The sequence below is a fragment of the Ctenopharyngodon idella genome, chromosome 15 (genome assembly GCF_019924925.1).
Source record: "Ctenopharyngodon idella isolate HZGC_01 chromosome 15, HZGC01, whole genome shotgun sequence".
NCBI lineage: Eukaryota > Metazoa > Chordata > Actinopteri > Cypriniformes > Xenocyprididae > Ctenopharyngodon > Ctenopharyngodon idella.
In genome coordinates, this window is record NC_067234.1 from 35,194,963 (window position 1) to 35,220,787 (window position 25,825).

The window sequence follows — 25,825 nt, forward strand, 5'->3', positions numbered from 1 at the left end:
AAAATACAGTATAAAATTATTTAGTTTGAACATAAAGGAATTTCCTCTTAATTAAAAGCAGCAATCATTAAATTCAACGCAACCCAACAACTTTGCTGTACAATCGTACTCATATTTACAATACTGTAACGAACGGAGGAAATGATAGACTCACTTAAACAGGTTAGTCTTCTTTATTGAGGTGAGCACCTGTTTGGCCCATGCTCCTGCCTCACAGACAGCGAACACACTTCTGGAACCTTTTCCCCAAACCCTGCCCACACATCACCACACAGGCTCTTCCTTCAGAAGAACACCCCACCTCTTAAAGCCCCACACAAGCTGAACACATAGCACAGGAAAAGAGCTGCTGGCCTTCTTGGGTAACTGAAGTAGGGCTATTCGATTGCCAGGTTTGCAGCTCAAGAATTGGTGTGGCTACACGTGGGTCTGCCAGAGGACTGGAAGAGCTTGACTGGGATCCTGACCCAACTGTAGAGGAGGCCGGAGCTGGAGCTGCGGTGGCACTTCCTCTATAAGGTGCCAATCTGTCTCGGTGTATGGCCACCTTCCTACCCTTCGGAGGCAACTGAACTCAGTGAAAAACTTCTCAGATTCTCTCCAGAACACTGCATGGCCCAACCCACTGGGAGTCAAGTTTAGGGCACTTGCCCTTCTTTCTCTGAGGGCTGTACACCCACACCAGCTCTCCTGCTGTGAAATGCCGCATTTCACAGCAGGAGAGCTGGTGTGGGTGTACAGCCCTCAGAGAAAGAAGAAAGAAGGGCCTTTTGCCTTTAGGTCGTAATTTCTCTTTTGCTTTAATAACTGCTTCCTTGCAAAATTATGAGCAGCTTCCAACGAGTCCTGAAGTTTTCTAGCATACTCAGGGCCCGGTGGCACATCAGGAGCTTCAGGTGGCCTCCCAAAAGCCATTTCCCCTGGTGTTCTGATCTCCCGTCCCAACATCAAAAGGGCGGGTGTGCAAGAGGTTGAGTCTTGCACGGCGGATCGGCACGCCATTAGGATAAATGGCAAGTGCGTATCCCAGTCTCGCTGATGCTTGGCAGACACAATGACCAGCTGTTCCGCCAGCGTCCTGTTAAACCTCTCAACGAGGCCATCACTTTGGGGATGTAAAGGGGTGGTTCTTGTTTTATGGATCCCTAATTTTTCACACATCACCGAGAAGACATGTGACTCAAAATTCTGGCCTTGGTCACTGTGTATGGATTCCGCGACCCCGAACCGGCTGAACATGCCATCTACAAATGCGTTCGCCACTGCCTCGGCTTCTTGGTCAGGCAGTGCGTAAGCTTCTGGCCATTTAGTGAAATAATCCATAGCCATCAGCACAAACCTGTTACCCCTCTCTGAACTTGGGAAAGGACCCATTATATCCACCCCCACTCTCTCCATTGGGCCCCCTACAGGGAACTGTTGCAGTGGAGCGAGGGACGGGCCCTTGCGGGCAGTGCAACCATCACACCACAGACAAAAATCCTCGGGTGAAAACTCTGTCTGACACGTTTTAGTGTTTTGAAACCCCAAAGTGTCCAGACCCCACTGTCCCGTGGGCAACCCTAATAACCCCCTCCCAGAGTGAGGGTATATCGCCATGCTTACAAACCACAGAAGCACCACTGGCATCCGGGTTCTCCAGCTCTCTGTTCCTGGCCTCCCTTTTGTCACAGTACCGACACTGGTCGGCTAAGCATGGCCGACGAGAAAGGCAAAAAGCACAGCAACAAGCCTTTTTCAGGGCAGCTAACGAGTTTTGACACTCCTCAGTCCAAGTGAAGGACTTGTCCTTCTTCAGCAGGCAGAAAAGTGGGTCTGCGATGCTGGATAAACCACGCACAAACCTCCTGTAATATGAGCTGCTGCGAGGTTGTAGGAGTGGCTCACCACCTGCACCTTCTCTTCCATTGTGCCAATCCCCTGGCCCCCAGCTTGTGCCCCAAAAATATCACCTCCCTTCTAAAAAAAAAAGACATTTCTCTGGGTGCAGCTTCAAGCCAGACTCGCTTATGTGAACCAGCACCCGCCTGAGAACCTCCAGCGAGGCCTGAAATGAGCTACCATGGATGAGGATGTCATCCAGGTACACCAGACACTCTGACCGTTGAATACCCGATAACACCCTGTCCATTAACCTGGCAAAAGTGGCTGATGCATTGCAGAGGCCGAAGCAGAGCACCCTGAACAAATAGCAGTTTTTGGTCTGGCATCGGGAGCAAGTGGTACCTGCCAATAGCCAATGTGCAGGTCCAGTGAAGTGAACCATGTTGACCCAGCTACAAGGTCCAGCGACTCATCCACCCAAGGGATGGGGTATGAGTCCTTCCTGGTGACCTCATTAAGGCGCCTACAGTCAACACAAAATGTCCACTGCCCCTCCTTCTTAGGCACCATGACCACCGGTGCAGCCCACGTGCTCTCGGACAGCTCAATAATCCCTGCTCGCTGCATGTCCAACAAGGCCTTACCAGCAGCGTCCTGACGGGCAAAAGGGAGCCTCCGGGGCCGCAGCCTAATGGGCATGGCATCCCCAGTCTCAATTTTGCGTTGTTCCAAGTGTGTTTGCCCCACATCCCCTTCCCCAAATGCGAAACAATGTTGGAAATTTACCAACAAATCCCAAAACTGCCCCCGCAGTGAAAATCTTCCCGGTCAGCTTTACCTGACAATCTGGGGGTTTTAACTGCCACCGTAGGTGCGTCAGCGCGAGCGCCGCCATGTTCATTCACGTCTGAAAGCAGCACAGCTCCGAGGCCTCCGCCATGTCTGTTTACATCCAAAGACAACGCGCCGCCATGTCTGTTTGTTGTTCGGCGGTACTCGGCGGCACTCGACTCCAGCAACGAAAGCCCAGCGTCTGCAGCCATCCTCCTAGTAGCCTCCTTCACACAAGCCTTGTGCGATTCAAGAAAGTCTTCCTCTGTTGCAAATTGATCAGCAGCCTACGCTGAAGCGCCCAGAGCCTCACGAAACATCTGACTTGCTTCTGGCTCGGACTTAATCTTTGCTTGAGTCTGCTTCCGCATCTTGTTACAGGGACGATAACGACAGCAGTTCAGTAGACTAACTGGATTAAATCAGTTCACTTCTGACACCAGTGTAACGAACGAACGAAATGATAGACTCACTTAAACAGGTTAGTCTTCTTTATTAAGGTGAGCACCTGTTTGGCCGATGCTCCTGCCTCACAGACAGCGAACACACTTCTGGAACCTGGAACCCCACCCACACATCACCACGTAGGCTCTTCCTTCAGAAGAACACCCCACCTCTTAAAGCCCCACACAAGCCAAACACATAACACAGGAAAAGAACATATATGCACTTAGATTATATCTGAATAGAACATAAAACACTCTTTAGATACAATACAATACAATACAAATTTTATTTCTATAGCATAACTGCTCTTGACCAAAGTGTTTTCCAGCATAACAAACACAGTATAAGCACTTACATACATCCACACTAACACAATTATATCCTGTTCACTCTAATCAGAACTAAAAGCCATACTAAAAAGATACATCTTCAAACTACACTTGAAAGCATTCACAGACAGGGAAGATTTAATGTGCATTGGAAGAGAAGCGATCACAGAAAAGGTCTTTGATTTTAATCTAGTTTTGGGAACATGAAGAATCATTTGGTTAGATCTCATATGCCTTGTGTTTTGAGGTATCAAAAGGTCAGCAATATATTTCGGTGCAATACCATGCAATGCTTTAAAAACCAACAACAAAACCTTAAGCATTAACTGAAGACGAGATAACTGACCCTGAGAAATACCTATATATAAAGAATTACAGTAATCAATGTGTGATGAAACAAATGCATAATTTGACAATTTCCAGGTCTTTAAAGAAGAGAATCGGTTTCAGTTTAGAAATAATTCTGAGCTGGTGGAACCCGTGATTCCAACGTGATTACGTAATGCGTGGAGCATCACAGAGCAGTGCAAGATGAGCATTTGTGGTTAAAAAGTATAGAATTTTTTTTTTTTTTTTAGAAAATGGCCGATGGTTTCTCTAGATAAGACTCTTATTCCTCATCTGGGATCATGTAGAGCTCTTTGAAGCGGCACTGAAACTGACATTTGGACCTTCAACCTGTTGAACCCCAATGAAGTCCACTATATGGAGAAAAATCCTGGAATGTTTTCCTCAAAAACCTTTTTTTGACCTCTTTTCGACTGAAGAAAGAAAGACAAACATCTTGGATGATGTAGGGGTGAGTAAATTATCAGGAAATTTTAATTCTGAAGTGAACTAATCCTTTAACAACATTAATGACCTGCCTATCTAGAGCCAAAGCCGAATCCATTATAACGCCCATAATACTTAATATTATCTGAAACACTTATTGAGATAGAGACCAGCCTACTTATAAATTGAGAACCTCTTGGATCAATGGGAATATATAGATTAGTATCATGTGTATAGATGATACAAAATAATATGTTTATGAAAAAATTGAGCCTAATGAGCACATGAACAAAGAAAATAAAATAGGTCCAAGGACAGAACCCTGAGGCACACCAATGTTTAATTTAGCTGATGCAGGGCATAAATTTGTGAACTGAAAAAGATGTATCTTTTAAATATGATTTAAACCAATCTAAGGTGGTACACTTAAAACCCACATCATCTTCCAATTACTGTAATAAAATGCCATGATCAATAGTATCAAAAGCAGCGGTAAGATGAAGTAGAATAAGTATTACCACCTTTACCAGAATCAACTGCCAATAAAATAGGGTGGATTCTGTACTATGAAGGGAACTAAAACATGACTGGAACAGCATTTGCATCTAAATATGGAAATATAAGTTGTGATAAAACAACCTTCTTTAAAACTTTTGATAAAAAAGGTAATTTTCATATAGGCCGAAAAATGCTTAAAACTGTATGATCTAAATTAGTTTTTTTAATAGTTAGCTCCACTACTGCATGTTTAAAACAAACAGGAACAAATCCATTGACTAAACTGCTATTAAAAAGAGACTGAATAGTAGTACCTAAAAGATCAAACAGATTTAACAGCAGCCGAGGAGGGATAGGATCGGACGGACGCACCGCCGGTTCATGCATTTAAGGGTTAAACGTCACACACATCAGCTTTAACCTACCGAGAGATTCATATGAATCAGTCTGTCTCTCATTACTGTGATGGTGCAACCCAGTCAGTCAGACCAGCAATTAATCTGAATCTAATTAGACACCAATTACTGCTGTTTAAACTGGCACAGACACACACACACACACACACACTATCACTGGACGTCAGCGCTGCCACTAGAACACAAAGAAAAACAAAGAGGACGCAAATGAAAATTAGACACAGACAAAAGCTGTAATGACACACACACTGGGTTTTTCTTCTGTGTAATTTCTAGAAATGGCATTCCCACAAGGAGAGAAAAACGTGTGTGTGTGTGTGTGCGTGTGTGTGTGTGTGTGTGTGTGTGTGTCACATTTACTTCTACTGTCCAACAAAGGACACGTCATATACTTATATTAGTGATGCTCTGAAACCAAATCATAGAAAATAGTTTTCATCTAGCCATAAACTAAATGAAATAAAAATAAAATAGTATATCAAAAAGTATTGTTTTATATAACATTATAACGACAACAGGAGCACCAAAATCACACCAGAAAAAATAAAACATTTTCTTCATGAATCATTTGTACCTGTGAAGATGTCAGCAAACGTCCCTGAGGAGCTTTGTCACATTCAGCTCACGTCAATTAAGTCCCAAAACTGCAGCTAGTGAAAACACACACGCACGCATACACGCACACGCACACACACACACACACGCACACGCACACACACACACACACGCACACACACACACGCTCTGACAGCAAGGACAGACAGGTGGATCGGTCCATGAAATGCCAATTATACAAGGGCAGAAATGGGAAATTGGAAATTGGTATCAGTGATGTGTGTGTGTGTGTGTGTGTGTGTGTGTGTGTGTGTGTGTGTGTGTGTGTGCGCACTGAAGCCCTGCAGGTTATCAGTACAACTACACACACCTAGTTTGACAGGTAATTAAACACCTGTTTGTTTCACACACACACACACACACACACACACAGAGAGAGAGAGAGAGAGAGAGAGAGTCCTACAGTCATAACATACTTTCCTGCATTGAATTAGCTTTTCTTCATTTAAATCAGTGTGTTCATGTTTATATAACAGTGTGTGTGTGTGTGAGTGTGTGAGAGAGAGAGAGAGAGAGAGAGAGAGAGAGAGAGAGAGAGAGAGAGAGAGAAGGGTAAATGTCAGATAAAGGAAGGTGACCTTTCTGTACACAACACCTAAGGAGGACTGTGTGTGTGTGTGTGTTACACAATTATCCAAACAAACAGATCAACAGATACTCATTTCATCTATTCCTTTGCATGATCGTTCTTTTAATTAAGTTTGTTCTGTTTTTATGGCCACATTATTAATGTCTGTAATATATAACGTTGGACAAAACGTGTTTGAGTGATGAGAAAAACAACAAACCTCTGTAAACTCTTCATTATTCATCATGAGTGCTCATAATTATTCATGACTAATTATCATATCAGCACAACTGTCAGAAATGAGCAACACAAGCAAATACCAGCGGATGAGCCTCAAAGCCAAATGATTATTCATACGTCGACATCCAGAGGCATCTGAACTCACTGAGAGAGAGAGAGAGAGAGTGTGTGTGTGTGTGTGTGTGTGTGTGTGTGTGTGTGTGTGTGAGTCTGTGTGAAAGAGCAGACTGCATAAAGCACTTACCCAGAAAGAGCAGTTATAATCCAGAAAGAAACAATTACTCAGAGAAAGAGTTAGAAAAGAAAACAAAAGACAAAGCTGGACAGAAAGAAAAGCAAGAAAGAAAGAAGAAAAAAACTATAAAATGGACAAAAATTTAATTAAAGCAAGAAACAAAGAAATAATGCAAACTTGTACTGCATTCAAATAATAAAACACAACAAAACATATAAGAGTCAGTGATGAATAAGGTTTTTAAAAGTAAAAAACATAATGGAGATAATTAATTCTGAAGTTTTATTAAATATTAACAGCGACATTATCTGTTTTTTACAATCAATTAACACTGCTTTTGTCATTTTTTTTACAAGATGGACAAAATTTGTCACCAAAAAAGTCATTCAGTTTAACCAAAATTTCGGTTTTACCGAATGACGATATTTTTACACAATGCTAACAGGCTGATATCTAGCTAGCTAACAAAAGGACAATCAAACATTTTATATTTAGTACAAGTTTTTAAAATATTACAACATTTTCCATGTTTTATAGCGGTTGTACCGAATGACCTGATGTTTCGGGACATGCGTATGATCAAGTGAAAACATTAATTTTATAATTAGTTAAAAGAGAGTTCGTTACTTTGCTTCATGAGCATGTGGTCCTTTGCAGGTGTCTGAATGATGTCACATCCTGTCACATGATATTGACCACATGACTTGATCCAAAATGGTCTCTTTATATCGGTTACTCCGAATGACATCAATGAAATTCATTTTTCCAGACATTCTTTCTCATAACAAAGCAACGACTTCTACACATAATTTTAACACCATTTTGCACTATGCTGATATATGATGTTATAAAATCATGCCAGAATAAAAAATATATACATTTATTACATTTTAAGATATTTTAATCACAAATGAAATGACTGTATTGGCCTTTGGATGGTTAAACCAAATGACCTTTTGACATTTCAACATTTTTAAAAATTCCTTTATATGTAGAAAAAAATAATTTAAACCTTTTGAATTCAATAAAAGAAATCTAGTTGTACATACTTTGGATGTCATATCTTTGTTTTTTATTGAAAATGACCCGTCACATCATTGACCTATAATCAAATTCACGTGTGTTTAATCAAACTCCACAGTATATCAAAAACTACAAATAAGCAAAAATTCAGCTATCACTATCTAGTCACATTAGATGAACACAGATGGGTTTTTCAAAAACACTAAACTACATTAAATACGGTTTCACTAGCATATTTGAGTTTTGTTCTGTGAATTATTGGCATGAAAACATCAAACCAAGAAACTATGAAACTCATTTCATCTATTCCTTTGTATCATCATTCTTTTAATTAAGTTGGTTCTGTAATATAACGTAGGACAAAATAACAATAATAAATGTTATTATTTCATTTAGTTATTATTACACATTAAGCGCATTTACTTTTGCATTATGCATGAGTTTTGTGCAGTACTGCCACTTTAAAAACATAAAATCTGGTTCCTGAAGTAATGCTGAGATAAAGAGATCATCTAAACCTAGTAAGCGACCTACTAACCATCACAAACACATTCAAATGTGTCCCAAAACTGCTAAGAAGACAGAGAGATCTTCCTCCTGCATCCTCATCCTCATCTTCATCCCCCTGCAGGTCCATCCATGAATAACAAGAGAGAGTGAGAGAGAAAGAAGTGCAGGATGAATGAGTATAGAGGTGAAGGAGTGTGTGTGTTTCAGGGCTGCTAAAGACTGCATGAACTCCATATGCTTTCTTCTGTTTCTGCTGCTCTAGGTTATGAATTATACATTCCTAAAGAAACTCTGCCACCACACACACACACACACTCACACTCACACACACACACACACACACACACACACACTCACACACACACACACTCACGCTCATATGCCTCCACACATGTGCGGTTTTGTTTTGTCTGAATAATTCATGTGTTTATTATAGAGCAACTTTCTGCGCTGCACTTCCACAAACAACAGATTCATCAACACTGTCAAACTCCATCATTTCTATAAAACACATCCGACAAACACCAAACCAAACAATCAAACTCCTGAAGATCCAAATCAGCATCTGTCATCCGATACGATCTCAAACTGAGTAAACAAGATAAATAGATATCATAAACAGATATGAAATCTCATCATCTGCATCAGTTTCATCAGCTCTGACTGAGGAAATTAAGATGAACATTTGCTTTTTTATAGTACAATACAATTCAAAAGTTTGGGGTCGATAAATTAATATTTTTAATTAGCAAGGATGCATTAAACTGATCAAAAGTGACAGTAAAGACAATAATGTTACAAAATGTTTCTATTTCAAGTAAATGCTGCTGAACTTTCTATTCATCAAAGAATCCTGTAAAATAAAATGTATCAGTTTCCACGAAACTCAGAAGCAGCACAACTGTTTTCAACATTGATAATAATCATAAATGTTTCTTGAGCATCAAATCATCATATTAGAATGATTTCTGAAGGATCATGTGACACTGAAGACTGGAGTAATGATGCTGAAAATTCAGCTTTGACCACAGGAATAAATTACACTTTACTATATATTCACATAGAAAACAGATATTTTACATTATAATAATATCTCACAATGTTAACTGTATTCTTGATCAAATAAATGCAGCATTGGTGAGCAGAAGAGACTTGCTTTATGATATACTGCTGCAAATGGTATCCAAAAATAAACAGTGTGCAGTATATGATGTGCAGTATGTACTGCATTCTGAGCACTGCCTGTGTGTGTGTGTGTGTGTGTGTGTGTGTGTGTGTGTGTGTGTGTGTTTTAAATCGCTATGGGACACTGGAGTGAAGGTCACTCAATTAAACATTCCCAGAACATCAGCCGCTACTCAATTCCCTGAAAAATCCTAAGTCTCCATCCCTTCTCTCCTTCTCCTGAGGTCTTTTCATTGTTTTTCTGCTCACATCTCTGTCAGTGTGGCTTCATAAAACTATCCGAGCACATGGTGTGTGTGTGTTCACAGAGGAGCAGGTTTACTGCTGATGTCAGTTTTACACGCACATTAAAACACAATCATGAGCAGTGCTGTTCTTTAATCCCTATTAAGTGCACTTTACTAGCTACACTTTGACTCTTAATCTCCAGTAAACTCCCTGCGGATGCGCACGGCTCCGTGTATTTATGAGTTCAGCAGTTATTTATTCATCTGAACACATGTCGAGTTTTCGTGTACTGTACCAAACGATGCTTTCACAGAGAAGATGATGAAGACGATGATGACGAGAGTCAGTCAGGAGTGACAGGAAACAAACAGACGAACTCTAGAGAATAACAACAAACATCCAGAAAACCTCATTTTAAGGCTGACATCTGCCATTTCTGCTCCACCAGCAGCACAAAACAGAATCCCAGTAACAATAATGTGTCCTGAGCACCCTAGAAACACCATGGCAACGTTCTTAACAACAATACAACACTCAGAACACCCTAGCAACCCCACTGCAACGTGCTTAAAAACAAACCACACTCAGCAATGTGCTTAACAAACAACACTCAGAACACCTTAGCAACCATACGGCAACGTGCTTAACAACAAACAACACATTGAACACCTTAGCAACCACACAACAACGTGCTTAACAACAAACAACACACTGAACACCTTAGCAACCACACAGCAACGTGCTTAACAACAAACAACAGTCAGAATACCTTAGCAACCATATGGCAACGTGCTTAACAACAAACAACACATTGAACACCTCAGCAACCACACAACAACGTGCTTAACAACAAACCACACACTGAACACCTTAGCAACCACACGGCAATGTGCTTAACAACAAACAACACACTGAACACCTTAGCAACCATACAGCAACGTGACTAAGAACAAACAACACTCAGAATACCTTAGCAACCATACGGCAACGTGCTTAACAACAAACCACATTTAAAACACCTTAGCAACCACACGGCAACGTGCTTAACAACAAACAAAACACTGAACACCCTAGCAACCCCACAGCAACCTGACTAAGAACAAACAACACACTGAACACCTTAGCAACCACACAGCAACGTGCTTAACAACAAACAACAGTCAGAATACCTTAGCAACCATATGGCAACGTGCTTAACAACAAACAACACATTGAACACCTTAGCAACCACACAACAACGTGCTTAACAACAAACAACACACTGAACACCTTAGCAACCACACAGCAACGTGCTTAACAACAAACAACACACTGAACACCTTAGCAACCACACAGCAACGTGCTTAACAACAAACAACAGTCAGAATACCTTAGCAACCATATGACAACGTGCTTAACAACAAACAACACATTGAACACCTTAGCAACCACACAGCAACGTGCTTAACAACAAACAACACACTGAACACCTTAGCAACCACACAGCAACGTGCTTAACAACAAACAACAGTCAGAATACCTTAGCAACCACACGGCAATGTGCTTAACAACAAACAACACACTGAACACCTTAGCAACCACACAACAACGTGCTTAACAACAAACAACACACTGAACACCTTAGCAACCACACGGCAACGTGCTTAACAACAAACAACACACTGAACACCTTAGCAACCACACAACAACGTGCTTAACAACAAACAACACACTGAACACCTTAGCAACCACACGGCAACGTGCTTAACAACAAACAACACACTGAACACCTTAGCAACCACACAGCAACGTGCTTAACAACAAACAACACACTGAACACCTTAGCAACCACACAGCAACGTGCTTAACAACAAACAACAGTCAGAATACCTTAGCAACCATATGGCAACGTGCTTAACAACAAACAACACATTGAACACCTTAGCAACCACACAGCAACGTGCTTAACAACAAACAACACACTGAACACCTTAGCAACCACACAGCAACGTGCTTAACAACAAACAACAGTCAGAATACCTTAGCAACCATATGGCAACGTGCTTAACAACAAACAACACATTGAACACCTTAGCAACCACACAACAACGTGCTTAACAACAAACAACACACTGAACACCTTAGCAACCACACGGCAATGTGCTTAACAACAAACAACACACTGAACACCTTAGCAACCACACAACAACGTGCTTAACAACAAACAACACACTGAACACCTTAGCAACCACATGGCAATGTGCTTAACAACAAACAACACACTGAACACCTTAGCAACCACACGGCAACGTGCTTAACAACAAACAACACACTGAACACCTTAGCAACCACACGGCAATGTGCTTAACAACAAACCACATTTAAAACACCTTAGCAACCACACGGCAACGTGTTTAACGACAAACAAAACACTGAACACCCTAGCAACCACACGGCAATTTGCTTCAAAACAAACAACACTCAGAACACCATAGCAACCACACAGCAACGTGCTTAACAACAAACAACACTCTGAACACCTTAGCAACCACATGGCAATGTGCTTAAAAAAAACAACACTCAGAACACCTTAGCAACCACACGGCAACACGCTTAACAACAAACAAAACACAGAACACCTTAGCAACCACATAGAAATGTGCTTAACAACAAACCACAACTCAGAACAGCCTACATGTGTGACACACAAGACAAGAAGTCCATAAGAGCTCACGTCTCTTTTGCATTTATTCATTATTAAACAGAGAGAGAGAGACAGATAGACTGAAGCATCTCATAAATTATTAACACTAGAAATGTGTGTGTGCATGTGCGTGTGTGTGTGTGTGAGTGTGTGTGTATTCTCTACACCTGTATAAATTGAAGTTATTCTAAAGTTTATTAAAGACTTACTGAGAAGATAATATGTGTTTCTCCTTTACAAAAATGTGCCGTCAAAAAAAGAACTGAATTAAAATGATTGTGAAAGAACTGGACTCTGTTTAATGGAGAAATTATCATATTCATTTATTCTGCAGTAACAGTAACTAATGAAGAAACTCTGATTACCATGGTACATTTTCTATGGGTTGTTTCCTTCAGATAAAGGAGGAAGACACTGTCTGACCCACACGAGTTTAACACTCACATCACACACTAAAGGTCAAGGCACAGATGACCTTTGACCTGACCTGTCCTGTTCATGACCTTCCAGAAACACACACCTGAGCTCAGAGAGTTTGATCAGCTCAGCACAGACAACCAGATTTCTTACCGACCCCAAAGACTTGACACCAGAAAGAAACGTTTACACACAGAAATCACATCACAGATGACCTGAATATTCCTGTAATCAAACCCACAGACAGTTTCTCATGGATCTCTGGAGGATCAGGAAGAAAAGAGGAAGATGATTCAGTTCCCATCGACTCTTTCAGGGTCAATTTACTGCTGTGAAGTCAGACAGTTAATGAGCCAAAGCAAGACAGACAGACAGAGAGAGAGAGAGAGAGAGAGAGAGAGAGAGAGAGGTGCTATCACTGAGAGAAAGGGTTTGACAAGGAGAAAAATTGCTTCTGAGTATTTGCATATGTGAATTTTGTTCTACAGGAACTCTGAACTGCTACACTGAATGCAAATGCGCATACATGCGCTCTCTCACACACACACACACACACACACACACACACACACACACACACACACACACACACACACACACACACACTCAGATGTTCTTCAGAAATGCACAACCCTTAAAGCTATTAGGGAGTATAAGGATGTATTTTATCTCTGTCTTTATGAAAACACACTTTGTGAAATGTATATGAAATATAATAACTGCAGGACAAATGTAAAAGTTTTTTGGCTGTTAGTATGAATATGTTAAGGTTATCTATAAGACGTGAATAATGACAAAAGTCACATTTAAAAGATATATGCATTCCAAATTTACAGTCTCATCATATTTTCTGTCCAATCAAGAACGCTCCTTTTGTAATATAATTGTTTTATTATATATGTAATCAAATTTATTATGTCATTTGTTTGTCAAACTGTTCAAATACTTTTTTCTGCACAAAATACACTGAATATGAAATAAATGATTTGTTATTATGAGCATGAAGACAAAAGTATTGACCGTTTTATATAAACATTAGAATTCTGAACAGCAAATTCTTTATTTATAAATGCTAAATATCCAAAACTTGCTCTTGCAAATAAAATTGATCACTTGTTCACACTTTTACTATATGGTGAATGGCACATAGTGCTCTACAGTATATAGTTTATAGTGCTTAGATGGTTCCGGTCATATTTAGCAGAAGGGCTAGGCAGTTATGAATCTGACTGGACTGCTATGACAAATGGAGCTCCACAAGGTTCAATCCTTGCACCTGTTCAGTTTGTATATGCTCTCACTAGGCTCTATATTGCTTATCACAGCTTTGCAGATGACACCCAGATCTATCTATCTCTATCACCGAACGACTTCATTCCCTGCCTGTGCCAGGGCTTAAATGACATCAACAGCTGGATGTGACAAACGTTCTTCGGTTAAATAAAGACAAAACGGAGGTCAGTGTATTTGGCAATGAAGATGAAGCACTAAAGCTGAAGGCATACCTTGACTCGAGGGGTCTAAAAACTAAATGAAGTCAGGAATCTTGGTGTCATCTTTTAATTTATTTTTTTATTTATTTTTTGTTTTTGTTTTTTGCCTTGCCTTGCCTATAGTGGATAATGAACGATTCAGACAGTTTAACCATGCTGAATGAAGTCAGGATTTGCATCAGAGTACTGATTATATGTGCAAGTCACACCACAAAACATCCAATCTATTTGAATTCTACACAGAATGCTGTGTGAGAAGTGTGAGAGGAGATCAAACTTTGCAAACGGTTAGACATCCTCTGCATTATAAACTACTGACGAGTAGAAGAGATAACATGAATTACACAATTGTAACACTAAACATCATTTGTTTTACTATAAACTCTCAGTGTTTTGCTGTAGCAACAGTTCTATATTAAATATAAAGGAGGAATCTATTGGACTGCATTTTTAATAAAGCTGCGGCTGCACACATTCAACACGAGCTGTGTGTGAAACTGTTAGACAGACGGCAGTGAAGCGACACACAGCCTGAGGGGAAACACATTCTGACACACACAAACACACACATTCTGCATGCAAAAGGTGGATTTGTTTTGGCAGAATGACGACACTCCCGCAGGCTGTAAAACAAAGGTGTGTGTGTGTGTGTGTGTGTGTGTGTGGTTCACTGATGATTTTTACACTAAAACTCACTAACAGACTGAGCTTGAAAGGACAATAAAACTAAATTACGGCTATGTGTGTGTGTGTGTGTGTGTGTGTTAGTCATCTAATACAAAACAGGCATTGAATCAAAACACCACATGACAGTCACACACACACACAAAGAGAATATTGTTTAATCTTTAAACGTCTGTCTGTCACGTCTTCTATTTAAAGAATTTTACATATACATACATATACATATATATATAAATTATTATATTATATATATATAATATAATATATTATATATTATATATATATAAACAGATTTTATGTCATATACTTTGCAGACACTTTTTAATAACGAAAAATGGGTAGATTTTCAATTTCAATAAGAAAATGAATAATATTAATACAGAAATAATGTTTGATTTCTAACAAAGATTCTACGTACTGCATGTTGACAGATCTAGGGATTGTGGAAACAGACATATGAACACACACACTCTCTCTCTCACACACACACACACACACACACACACACACACTCTCTCTCTCACACACACTTGCTGGTCCGGGTGTTTCGGGGCTTGAATATGAAGTCAGTCACCTGTATGAAAGACCCATTAGTTGCTCGGCAACCGCTGAGAGTCAATCATAAAAACCCTCTTTCTGGACCAACTAATGCAGCAACACTCAGTGTGTGTGTGTATGTGTGTGTCTCATCCTCACTAGTCATTGATTGGCTAATGACTAAATAAGTGATGATGTCATTATAGTATAAGTGGGTGACGTCATATCACAAACACAGGGTAACGTATGGTCAGGTGGTCATTATCACAAAACAAACTCTATTTATTACATATATAACTACTTATATTAATGAAGAAATGCCCATGGAATATTGATAGAAACATGAAATTATAACAGCTACAGGATAACCAATGCATGATTATACAGTTCAGAGTCATTCAATGGCCACATAATGACCAATTATAATCAAGTATACAGAGAGATCTGTGATACAGAGACTCATCTGGTAAAGAAACAGCACATTTTATCAAGCAAACGTTTCTAACAGCACATGAATGGATCTGAAACATCCAATATCACCTGTGTGTCCAACTCTATTCTCATATTCGGTCTGACATGTAGCACTTGTCTCAATGATCCCGTGCGTTTCAGCATGATGGGAGTCTTTTCTCCCACACTAATAAGCTCACGTACACTGACTGCAGCCTTTAACACAAGAAAAATCCTCTTCTCCATCTGATGGGCCTTTAAATGACATTTGGGACATGATTTATAGTATCTTATCCATTTCACATTGACCTCAGCGCTATATAAAGGTCACTCTTCTGTTGAGTTAAATAAATTGGTGTTTCTGGGAGGAATGTGTTTTCTCTGCTTTTTACTCTCGTACTTCACCTTAAGGCATGACACTACAGGTGAACAGGGTCAAAAATTAACTAATAGATGTCACCATACAGTTGATTGGTTACATTAAGAATTGAAAACTTTTTTTGTATTATAAGTTTCTGAAATGTTGAAATATGAAAATGAGATTTAGACTTAATATCTAATTAAATATGCATGAATTTGCATATATTTGCAGAACATTATTGGATAAAGTCAGGTTCATAATTCTTGTTTGATTTTGTTGACATATTAGAGTAAAAGGTTTTTATAGAGGGGATTTTAGATTTCTCTTTTTATTGCTCCATAAATCAGAAAAAACTGTCAACACAGGGGGAAAAGAAACATTTTCAGCATGTTTTAGGAATAAAATGTTATAAAATTCAGGCAAATGATGCTATGTACAAACCCCACAGTAAAAACCTTCAGAATATACATATGAATAAAACTGTAAGTTTTGGTGTATGTAAGTGCTGCTGAAGTGGAGGAAAAAACTCATTTTGAGAAAACGGCCATTAAAGATATGTACTGAAATTGAAATCTACAGATGCAAATAGAGAACACTTAAAAGTCTATTTTGGATTTTTTCTTTCCACTAGTATGAAACACCACATTATCAACAGCCAAATACCCCAAAATCTCAAAACTGACCTGTACATGAAAAAACAAAGTTTTGCCTGTAGTGTCCTGCCTTAAATGAAAATAAGCATCACAGGAGCTACTGGTCCAAAACAAAGAAAGAAATATCTGACCAAAACAGTAAACACACATACTGTATAATCCATCTGTGATCATTTGAAGCAGGAAATAAATAATTAAATAAACAAAAATGTACAGAGACTACAGACAAGAGCCAATAAAACAACATCGAATCACATGGTGAGCTGTAACAGCTTAATTCAGCCTCAGGGATCAATATATCATCTGCATTCTGTAATAATCTCATGTTGATGTCGAATGCATGTATAAATTCTGCCTGATGATTAATGACTGAAATTAGCCAATTAAGAGAAGATCATTAATGCAAACATGCTTCAACAAGATGCACCACAGCTCTGCCTTAGGGCATTTACACCAGGTGTGTGTGTGTGAGTGTGTGTGTGTGTGCACCTGACACTGTTACCAAGGCAACCTTTGAGTACGTCCCCAAATGTCCTCGAATACAAGTTTTGTCAGACTGACCTCATGTCTGGAGATAATAATGACCCAAAACTAAAGCTAATAAACACACGCTTGCTTGCCATAGCTAATGAGCACATATAATAGACTTTACTGTTTTTTATAAAAAGCTGGATTGACTACTGATTAACATAAAACTATATAACACAACCCTATGAGAAAAAAAAAAAGAAAGAATATCCTTTTAATATTTGAGGGCATCACCAAATTTTGTTCAATCAGAACTTATAGGAACAATTTGGTTCTTAAAAATAAATGTGCTTATATTATGTAGACTAATAAACAAAGAACTTAACACACACAGGAACATGGTTAAATTAAAACTTTTTAGTGATGTACCAAAATTAATTTTTTTTAGTGAAACTGAAATTAAAGTTTTTCATTTTGCCAAAACCAAAAATGAAAATAAAGTTTTTAATAATCACTTAATTATTCAAATTTATTTAATAATCAACACTCAAATAAAAACAGAGTTGTATACAAACATTTAAATGCAATTTAGACAGTTTTTAATGACATAATTATGCTTCTACACCAATTCGTTGTTGAAATATAAATGTTTTAATGGTTGCTACAATCATGACAGATTTATTCAAACATACATTAATTAAGACGTAAAAACATAACGAATATGTAAGTGCATATATTTATCAAAATACACCTCTCTAAAGTTATTTTCTAGCTAACTATTGAGTTTACGGTCATCAAATAGCTTTTCTGAGGTAAATGTGATGTTATGTGACATTATTGTTCACAAGTTATTGTTATTGACGTCTTTCCACGGTTGAAACACTGATTGATCGATTACATGAGAGATGATCGTTTCATGATCCGTCACCACACATTAAAGAGACACAAAAACACATTTATTGACTAAATTTAGTGATAAAACTGATGTAATTTGAAAGTTTCATATCAAAAGTATCAAAGCACAAAGATTATTGTGATTATTGGATGGCAGGAGCTACAAATAATGTTTAGAGAAGTTTCGTTCAAGCACCAACAGAAAACAGCACAGACTAAAATATCGATACTGAGATTTAAGAATCAATATTGGCTCATCAACACGAACATCTATTCACGCCATTGGAGAAGTGCTAATTACAGTAAACGCCACAGTTTCAATCAATGATTGTGGCCCTCTTACAGCATTTTTTTCTTCAGGTCCATTTATAACATTTATAGTCAAGGTTTTTTGCACCAAAACACCCTTAAAAACTATTTTTTCCCACTCTCACTCTTCTTATTCTACTGTACCTTTAAGACTTCCATATGTAAATGACTCTGTGATGATCTTTCTGCATGTGAAAAGAGTAACAATGCCCCTGCTAAGTTTGTGAATACTGAATAGGTGTTGACATGTAAATGTGGGCGGTCACAAGCGTCAGTGTCTGCCTCAGACGTGTTGTTGTTCTGTTTCCTACAATGGTACAATTCACGAGCAATGTGCAATGACCTGAGAGCCCGACCGGCACCAAAACACCCTCCTCACACTGGAAGAGCTGGAACACTTTCTCTTTTTCTCGGCTCTAATAACCTCATCTGGTCACCACGGCAACATCAAAATGGACAGACGACATCATCGCAGAGCCGCCCGCATTCTGATGCTGTCCGTCACCACAGATGCTCCGTCACGCTTACAGGAATAAACTGGGTTCAGTATCAGTTCAGCATCATAACGTCATAATGTCCGTCATCACAGAAAATAATATCACGAGCAAAAGTCACTTTTACACTGATGCACTGCACACACACAAGCTGCTCGTTTCTGCTGTTCAATCTTCCACACACACACTGGAACACACTGGATGATATATCGAAATAAAATCAATATCGCAATATCTGCAAAAAAATTACATTTTTTTGCTTAGTATTAGTCTTGTTTTCCATTAAAAAGATCTAGACATTCTTAAATCAAGATACATTTACTTGAGAAGCAAAATGACTTAAGTCTTGTTTTTTTTGGGAAAAAAAAAAAAAAAAAAAAAAATCAATAAAATGAAGTGAGTTTGAGCCTAAAACAACAAATATCTTACAGTGGGGTCAGAAAAATACATTTAATTTAAAGGGAAAACAAGATTATTCTTCTGACCCCATAGACAGATATTTTTTTTCTTGTTTTAAGCACAAACTCACTTCATTTTTCAGTAAAAACTACTTAATATCTTAAGTCATTTTGCTTCTCAAGTAAATTTGAGAAACATAAAACATGATTTAAGAATGTTTAGATATTTGCAAAGAAAAAATACTAAGAAAGAATAACATTTTATTGTAGTTTAGTGCAACTGTCAAATCATGCAGGCTGCGGGTTCTTTAACCTGTTAGCGTTCCACTGTACCGCGGTTCACATACCTTTCAAAAGAGACCAAAAGCATGTATATTCCACATGGTTCAAGAACAGTTTACTTTGGTTATGCCTTTTTTAGGCATTTTAGGCAAATGTTACAGGAATGCTAAGGGGTTAAATAAATATATGCACTAAAATTTTTTACGTTTTTCCCAAATTGTTCAGCCCTAAAAGGGAGGTTCACAAAGCCTCCAGAGTAAAAAGGCATTTATTTAATGTAAGAATTACGCCCCATCAAAATACTAGAATGATTAACAATTTCCAAGTCTTCTGGAGAAAATTCCTGTATTTTTTTTTTTTCATTTCGCAATACACCGAAGGAAAGCAAATGTCAGTTTTTATTCTGAATACTCATAACTTATCCTGTTTCATCTGAAACTGTCCAAAAACATAATAAAAAATATCCAAAAAACAAAACACACACTCATATTGTACACTTTGGTAAATCTGTGTATTGTGGATGAAAGAGAGGCTGTCATCACGCAGCTGTCTGGAGAGGGACGCCCTCTCACACACTCTTCAAACTCTGTGTGTGTGTGTGTGTGTGTGTGTGTGTGTGTGTGTGTGTGTGTGTGTGTGTGTGTGAGAAGGGGCTCTTTATCAAGTGGAAAGCTGTGGAAATGAGTATGTGTGGGAGGAACAGAGAGAGATCTTTTGTTCATCCATACTTTCACAACTTTTCCTGTATTATTTTTCATCACGCTCCAGCTAAATCTATAGTAGGACCCAAAACAGGGAGAGCATGATAGATAGATAGATAGATAGATAGATAGATGCTCAAATTTAAGAGAGATTTCATTTGTGTCACATGTTTTTATCACTACTAGAGGTCGACCGATAGTGGATTTAACTAGGTCAGACAGCACTGGCTGATAACCGATTATTACCCAACCGATAGATTTTAAAATGGATATTGAATGAAAACAAACAAAATACTCCAAGTAAACTGATGCACTCCAGCAACTCGACCAAAAAACTATCGGTTTCTATTATATATTGTTCCAGTAATTAGTCATCAGTTCTGATTAACTGACAAAACCAATCAATCGGTCGTCCTCTAATCACTATTACTGTAAAGAAAATGCAGTCATGTTCTCCAGTTGTGTCAGTCTCGCTGTCATAATAATGTCATAATAATGTTTTGCTGTTGTAAAGCTTTTTTACTGTGTCAATAAAACTTTTATCTTTAGAGAGAGTAAATATAGTTGGAACCTCCATTTCAAGTCAGTGTGGAACACTGTTACTCTTACTTCTGTAATGTCATATTTCTCAGTGAATAAAGGATATTAAATGTAGTTGATTTTATCCATTAGAGTCATTATACTTGTTTGTTTTTTTCTTTATAATAGCGTTCACTGATGAATAATTCACAATAAGACCAGGAGCATGAGTTAGGAAAGTAAAGAGAGTCAATGTTGACTTCAAACACGCTGACTGATACAAACCTTATCAAATGAAGGAGAGAAAAGCAAAGAGAGCGAGACGGAGGTATAGTTTCAGAAACGTGAGCAGCACCGACTAAAATAGACTCGGAGAAAGAGACAGATGATTCATTCTCTCTGCTGATACGAGTTTTGTTTGGGCTTCTGCTGAGAATAAAGTTTAGAACAGAAACACACCTGCCTCAATAAAACACACACACACACACACCTGCTACAACCAACCACACACACACACACACACAGGTTTGTTTGACTATATCAGAGAGCATGTCTCACAGACTTCCATTGGGCCAATGATCTTTCATATCTCCTAATCTGACCCTAAATCAATCACCCCTCACAGATCATCAGATTTACAGATAAACTCCATCTGGACCATTTGTTTTGAGACTTTTCACACATCAGATGTCCTCACAAGACACTTGTCATGATGTTTCACTACATTAGGACATTTGACCGACACAATGAACTACATACACACATAAAAGATCTCAACAAATGAACTGTGCTCAAGCTACTGAACTCAATATGAACTCAAACGTTTCTCATTAAAGGATCAGAGCTGCAGTTCACGTCCATTTTAGGGGTGAATCTCGCGGAACCGCTCAAGAACATGTCCAGCTCATATTTCAAACATAAACTTGTGTCTCAAGACCATCAGATTTTTACAAGAATCACCAGAGCTGAGATGATCCTTCACTGAACCGCAACGAAATGTTCCCTGAGCTGAAAGAGCAACCAATGAGACATTACTCTTAAATCTCTGTTAATACTCACAATAAAGTACCATGGTATTACTGTGGTACTTTGGACACTGATAATAATGCCTTCCCAGCTAACAGGGAACGCTCTCAGAACTTCTGGAAAGAGCGTTTTCCTAACTTCATGGGAACATTAGCAAAACGTTCTTGTTTGAAGTAACTTTGACCATCATGGTAGTTGAATATGGTTCATTCTGTAAGTGCCATAGTAGCACCATGGTACTTTGCGCACGGAGTACTAAGTGAACAAATGTGTGAAGCTGCTTGTGATCCGGATGTGATTTCACGAGGATCTGATCTGATGCTGAAGACGCACAACAGACGCGACGCGAACGCAACGCGCCGTTCTCATCATCAACCGATCTACTGTCGCGTCGCGTCTCTGATTAGATCGAGTTCGGTACTCACAGTTCGGACGCCGCCGGGTTCTGGTACTGTTGGCTACGGCAGAGCAGCGAGTGTCCGCACGCCTGACCCATCGCGCATCGTGCCGGAGGCGCCGGTACCGGGAGTCACTGATGACAGCGGTGATGAGGAGGATTTCCCGCTGCCGGTAGAAGAGAGGAGATGATGCTGATGATGAGCTGAGAGAGAAAGACAGATGCGCGCCTGTGTGTCTGTGTGTCTCTGTGTGTTTGTGACTGTCTCTCTCTCTCTCTCTCTCGGACTGAAGTGGGTTGGGCGCGTTCTGTAATAGATCCGCGCGCGCGCTCGTGTGTGTGTGTGTGTGTGTGTGTGTGTGTGTGTGTGTGTGATCGATCTGAAAGGCGTTTCCTTTCTGCGACCCTTCCACTGTATGAACAAACATCAGCAGCTGCTAAAGTTTCTGTGCACTAATTCACATCATCTTCGTCAAATGGAAGCTCATTCCCGCCACATGAGAGAGAAATCATGCTAAATCTTAATTATGACATACATGAAAAGTCAAGATTGTGACATACTAAGTCTTATTAGTTATATGGCATAAAAAGTTGAAAATATGAGATAAAGTAGAAATTAATGGCATTTAAGTCCCAATTATTAAATTAAAAGCCGAAATTAAGTCATAATTGACCAAAAAGTCAAAATTATGACACTAAGTCATATTTATGAGATGAAAAGTCAATTATGAGTGCTAGCTATAATTAAAACATAAAAAGTTGAAAATGAGTCAAAATGAATGACAAAGTCATAATTATAAATTAAATGTCAAAATTATGACATAAGTTGAAAGTATGAGATGAAGACAAAATTAATGACATATTAAGCATAATTATGTCATACTAGTTATATGACATAAAAAGTTGAACATTTGAAATAAAATAGGGATTAATGACATTCTAAGTCCTAATTATTAAAATAAAACCCAAAGTTATGACATACTGTCATAATTATGACCAAAAAGTCTAAATTATGACACACTAAGTCATAGTTATTAAATAAAAAGTAGAAATTATGGCATACTAAGTCATATTTATGAGATGAAAAGTCATAATTATGACATACTAGTTATAAGTATAATATAAAAAGTTGAAAATATGAGATTAAGTCAAAATTAATGACAGTCATAATTATAAATTAAATGTCAAAATTATGACACACTAAGTCACTTATGAATCAAAATTATTAATGAAAAGTCATAATTATGACACACAAATTCATTATTTCAACTTTTCAATTTCATAATTGGTCTAATAATGACTTTTTGTCATAATTATGATTAACAAAAGTATGATTTTTTCTTATGTTACAGAAATGGGCTTCCATATTCATCTGCTCAGACCTGAGAGGAAAATTACTGTTAAACTGACGATCAAATGAGTGATGATGATGATGATGATGATGATGATTTTCATCTCTATACCAGTCAAAAGTTTGGAAGAATTTAATTCAATTCAATTCACATTTATTTGTATAGCGCTTTTCACGATACATATCGTTTCAAAGCAGCTTTACAGAGAATGCATGTCAACATTACAATTTGGAGACTGCAGTTAGCTAATAATGTAATAATGTAGGCGATTAATATACAATCACTGTTAGCAATTTAATTGAAGGTAGAAGCAAAGAGCTCCTGGAAAAATGAATTACATATTAACAATAATTAGGATATATAGAAATTTGCGAATGTGCGTGTTGATCCAGATGTTGCATCTTCTGAAGTCCTCGCAGGAGTTGGCGCCGTCTCTTCCAAAGTTTTAGTCATCTGAGGTCTTCTTAAGAGGCTGGATCCAAACTGAAACTGATGTACTCTCTAGTCACCTCGGGACGGGCGTCCCGAGGTAAAACAGAAAAGCAGATGGAGAATAATTAGCGTAGCTGCTGTTCATAACATTAAGCAAAGATAGTCATGTGCAATTGATCTGATATGAGATGGATTATGTGAATGCTTGGCTAAAGAGATGTGTCTTTAATCTAGATTTAAACTGGGTGAGCGAGTCTGAGTCCCGAACATTATCAGGAAGGCTATTCCAGAGTTTAGGAGCCAAATGTGAAAACGCTCTCCCTCCTTTAGAGGACTTAGCTATCCTAGGTACAACCAGAAGTCCAGAGTTTTGTGATCTTAAAGAGCGTGAAGGATTGTAGGGCGATAGAAGATTGGTTAAGTACACAGGAGCTAAACCATTTAGAGCCTTATAGGTCATTAGCAGTACTTTATAATCGATACGGAACTTAATAGGTAACCAGTGAAGAGATGATAAAATTGGTGTTATATGATCATATTTTCTTGACCTGGTAAGAACTCTAGCAGCTGCATTTTGTACCAATTGTAGCTTGTTTATTGAGGAAGCAGGGCAACCAGCTAGTAATGCATTACAGTAATCTAGTCTAGACGTCATGAAAGCATGAACTAACTTTTCTGCATCAGAAACAGATAACATATTCCGTATCTTAGCAATGTTTCTGAGGTGGAAGAAGGCTGTTTTTGTAACATATGAAATATGATTTTCAAAGGACAAGTTGCTGTCTAATATAACACCCAGGTCTTTAACTGTCGAGGATGGAGTAACAGTACATCCTTCTAAATGCAAATTGTAGTCTGAGAGATTCTGTGTACAGGTTTTTGGTCCAATAAGTAATACTTCAGTCTTATCTGAATTTCATAGAAGAAAATTACTAGTCATCCAATGTTTTACTTCTTTAACACACTCTGTCAGATTGGATAATTTAGAGTTTTCATCTGGTTGTGTTGAAATATATAATTGAGTATCATCGGCATAGCAGTGGAAACTAATTCCATGTCTTCTTATAATATTACCAAGTGGCAGCATGTATATTGAAAATAGCAGAGGGCCTAACACAGATCCTTGAGGCACTCCATAATTTACTATGGCTATCGTTATTTACATTTATGCATTTGTCAGACAGTTTTATCCAAAGTGGCTTTAAGTGCATATTAATGTTACACATTTTATCAGTTAATGCAGGAATCTATGTTTATTTATGATTATGATTTTATGTTTAGCTAGGTTACAAAAGTGTGTTGTCTGGTCTGATGGGTTTTTATAGTTTGTGGTTATAATTAAAGGGATTGTTCACCCAAAAATGAAAATTAAGACATCATTTACTCACCTTCAGTGAAAAACAGGTGGAGAAAGAGTTTATAGAGACCATATCTGGAGGAAAAAAATAACAACATAAAAACAACTGAAAAGAAACTTTCTTCTAAAGTCACATATGATAGTTTGTAACGACAAACAAATCCAATTTTGTGCTGATATTCACTGAAGATCTTC

General features: G+C 38.3%; 1 protein-coding gene across 1 annotated transcript in view; it reads right to left on the bottom strand.

Annotated features, from left to right (window-relative positions):
• LOC127495843 (cGMP-dependent 3',5'-cyclic phosphodiesterase) overlaps nt 1-22,749 on the bottom strand; it is a 137,396-nt gene extending 114,647 nt beyond the window's left edge. The window contains exon 1 of the mRNA XM_051863215.1: nt 22,518-22,749. Coding sequence (XP_051719175.1) covers nt 22,518-22,588 — 71 coding nt within the window. The 5' untranslated portion in view covers nt 22,589-22,749. The remainder of the gene's footprint in view (nt 1-22,517) is intronic.
• Between the last annotated feature and the right edge of the window lie 3,076 nt (nt 22,750-25,825).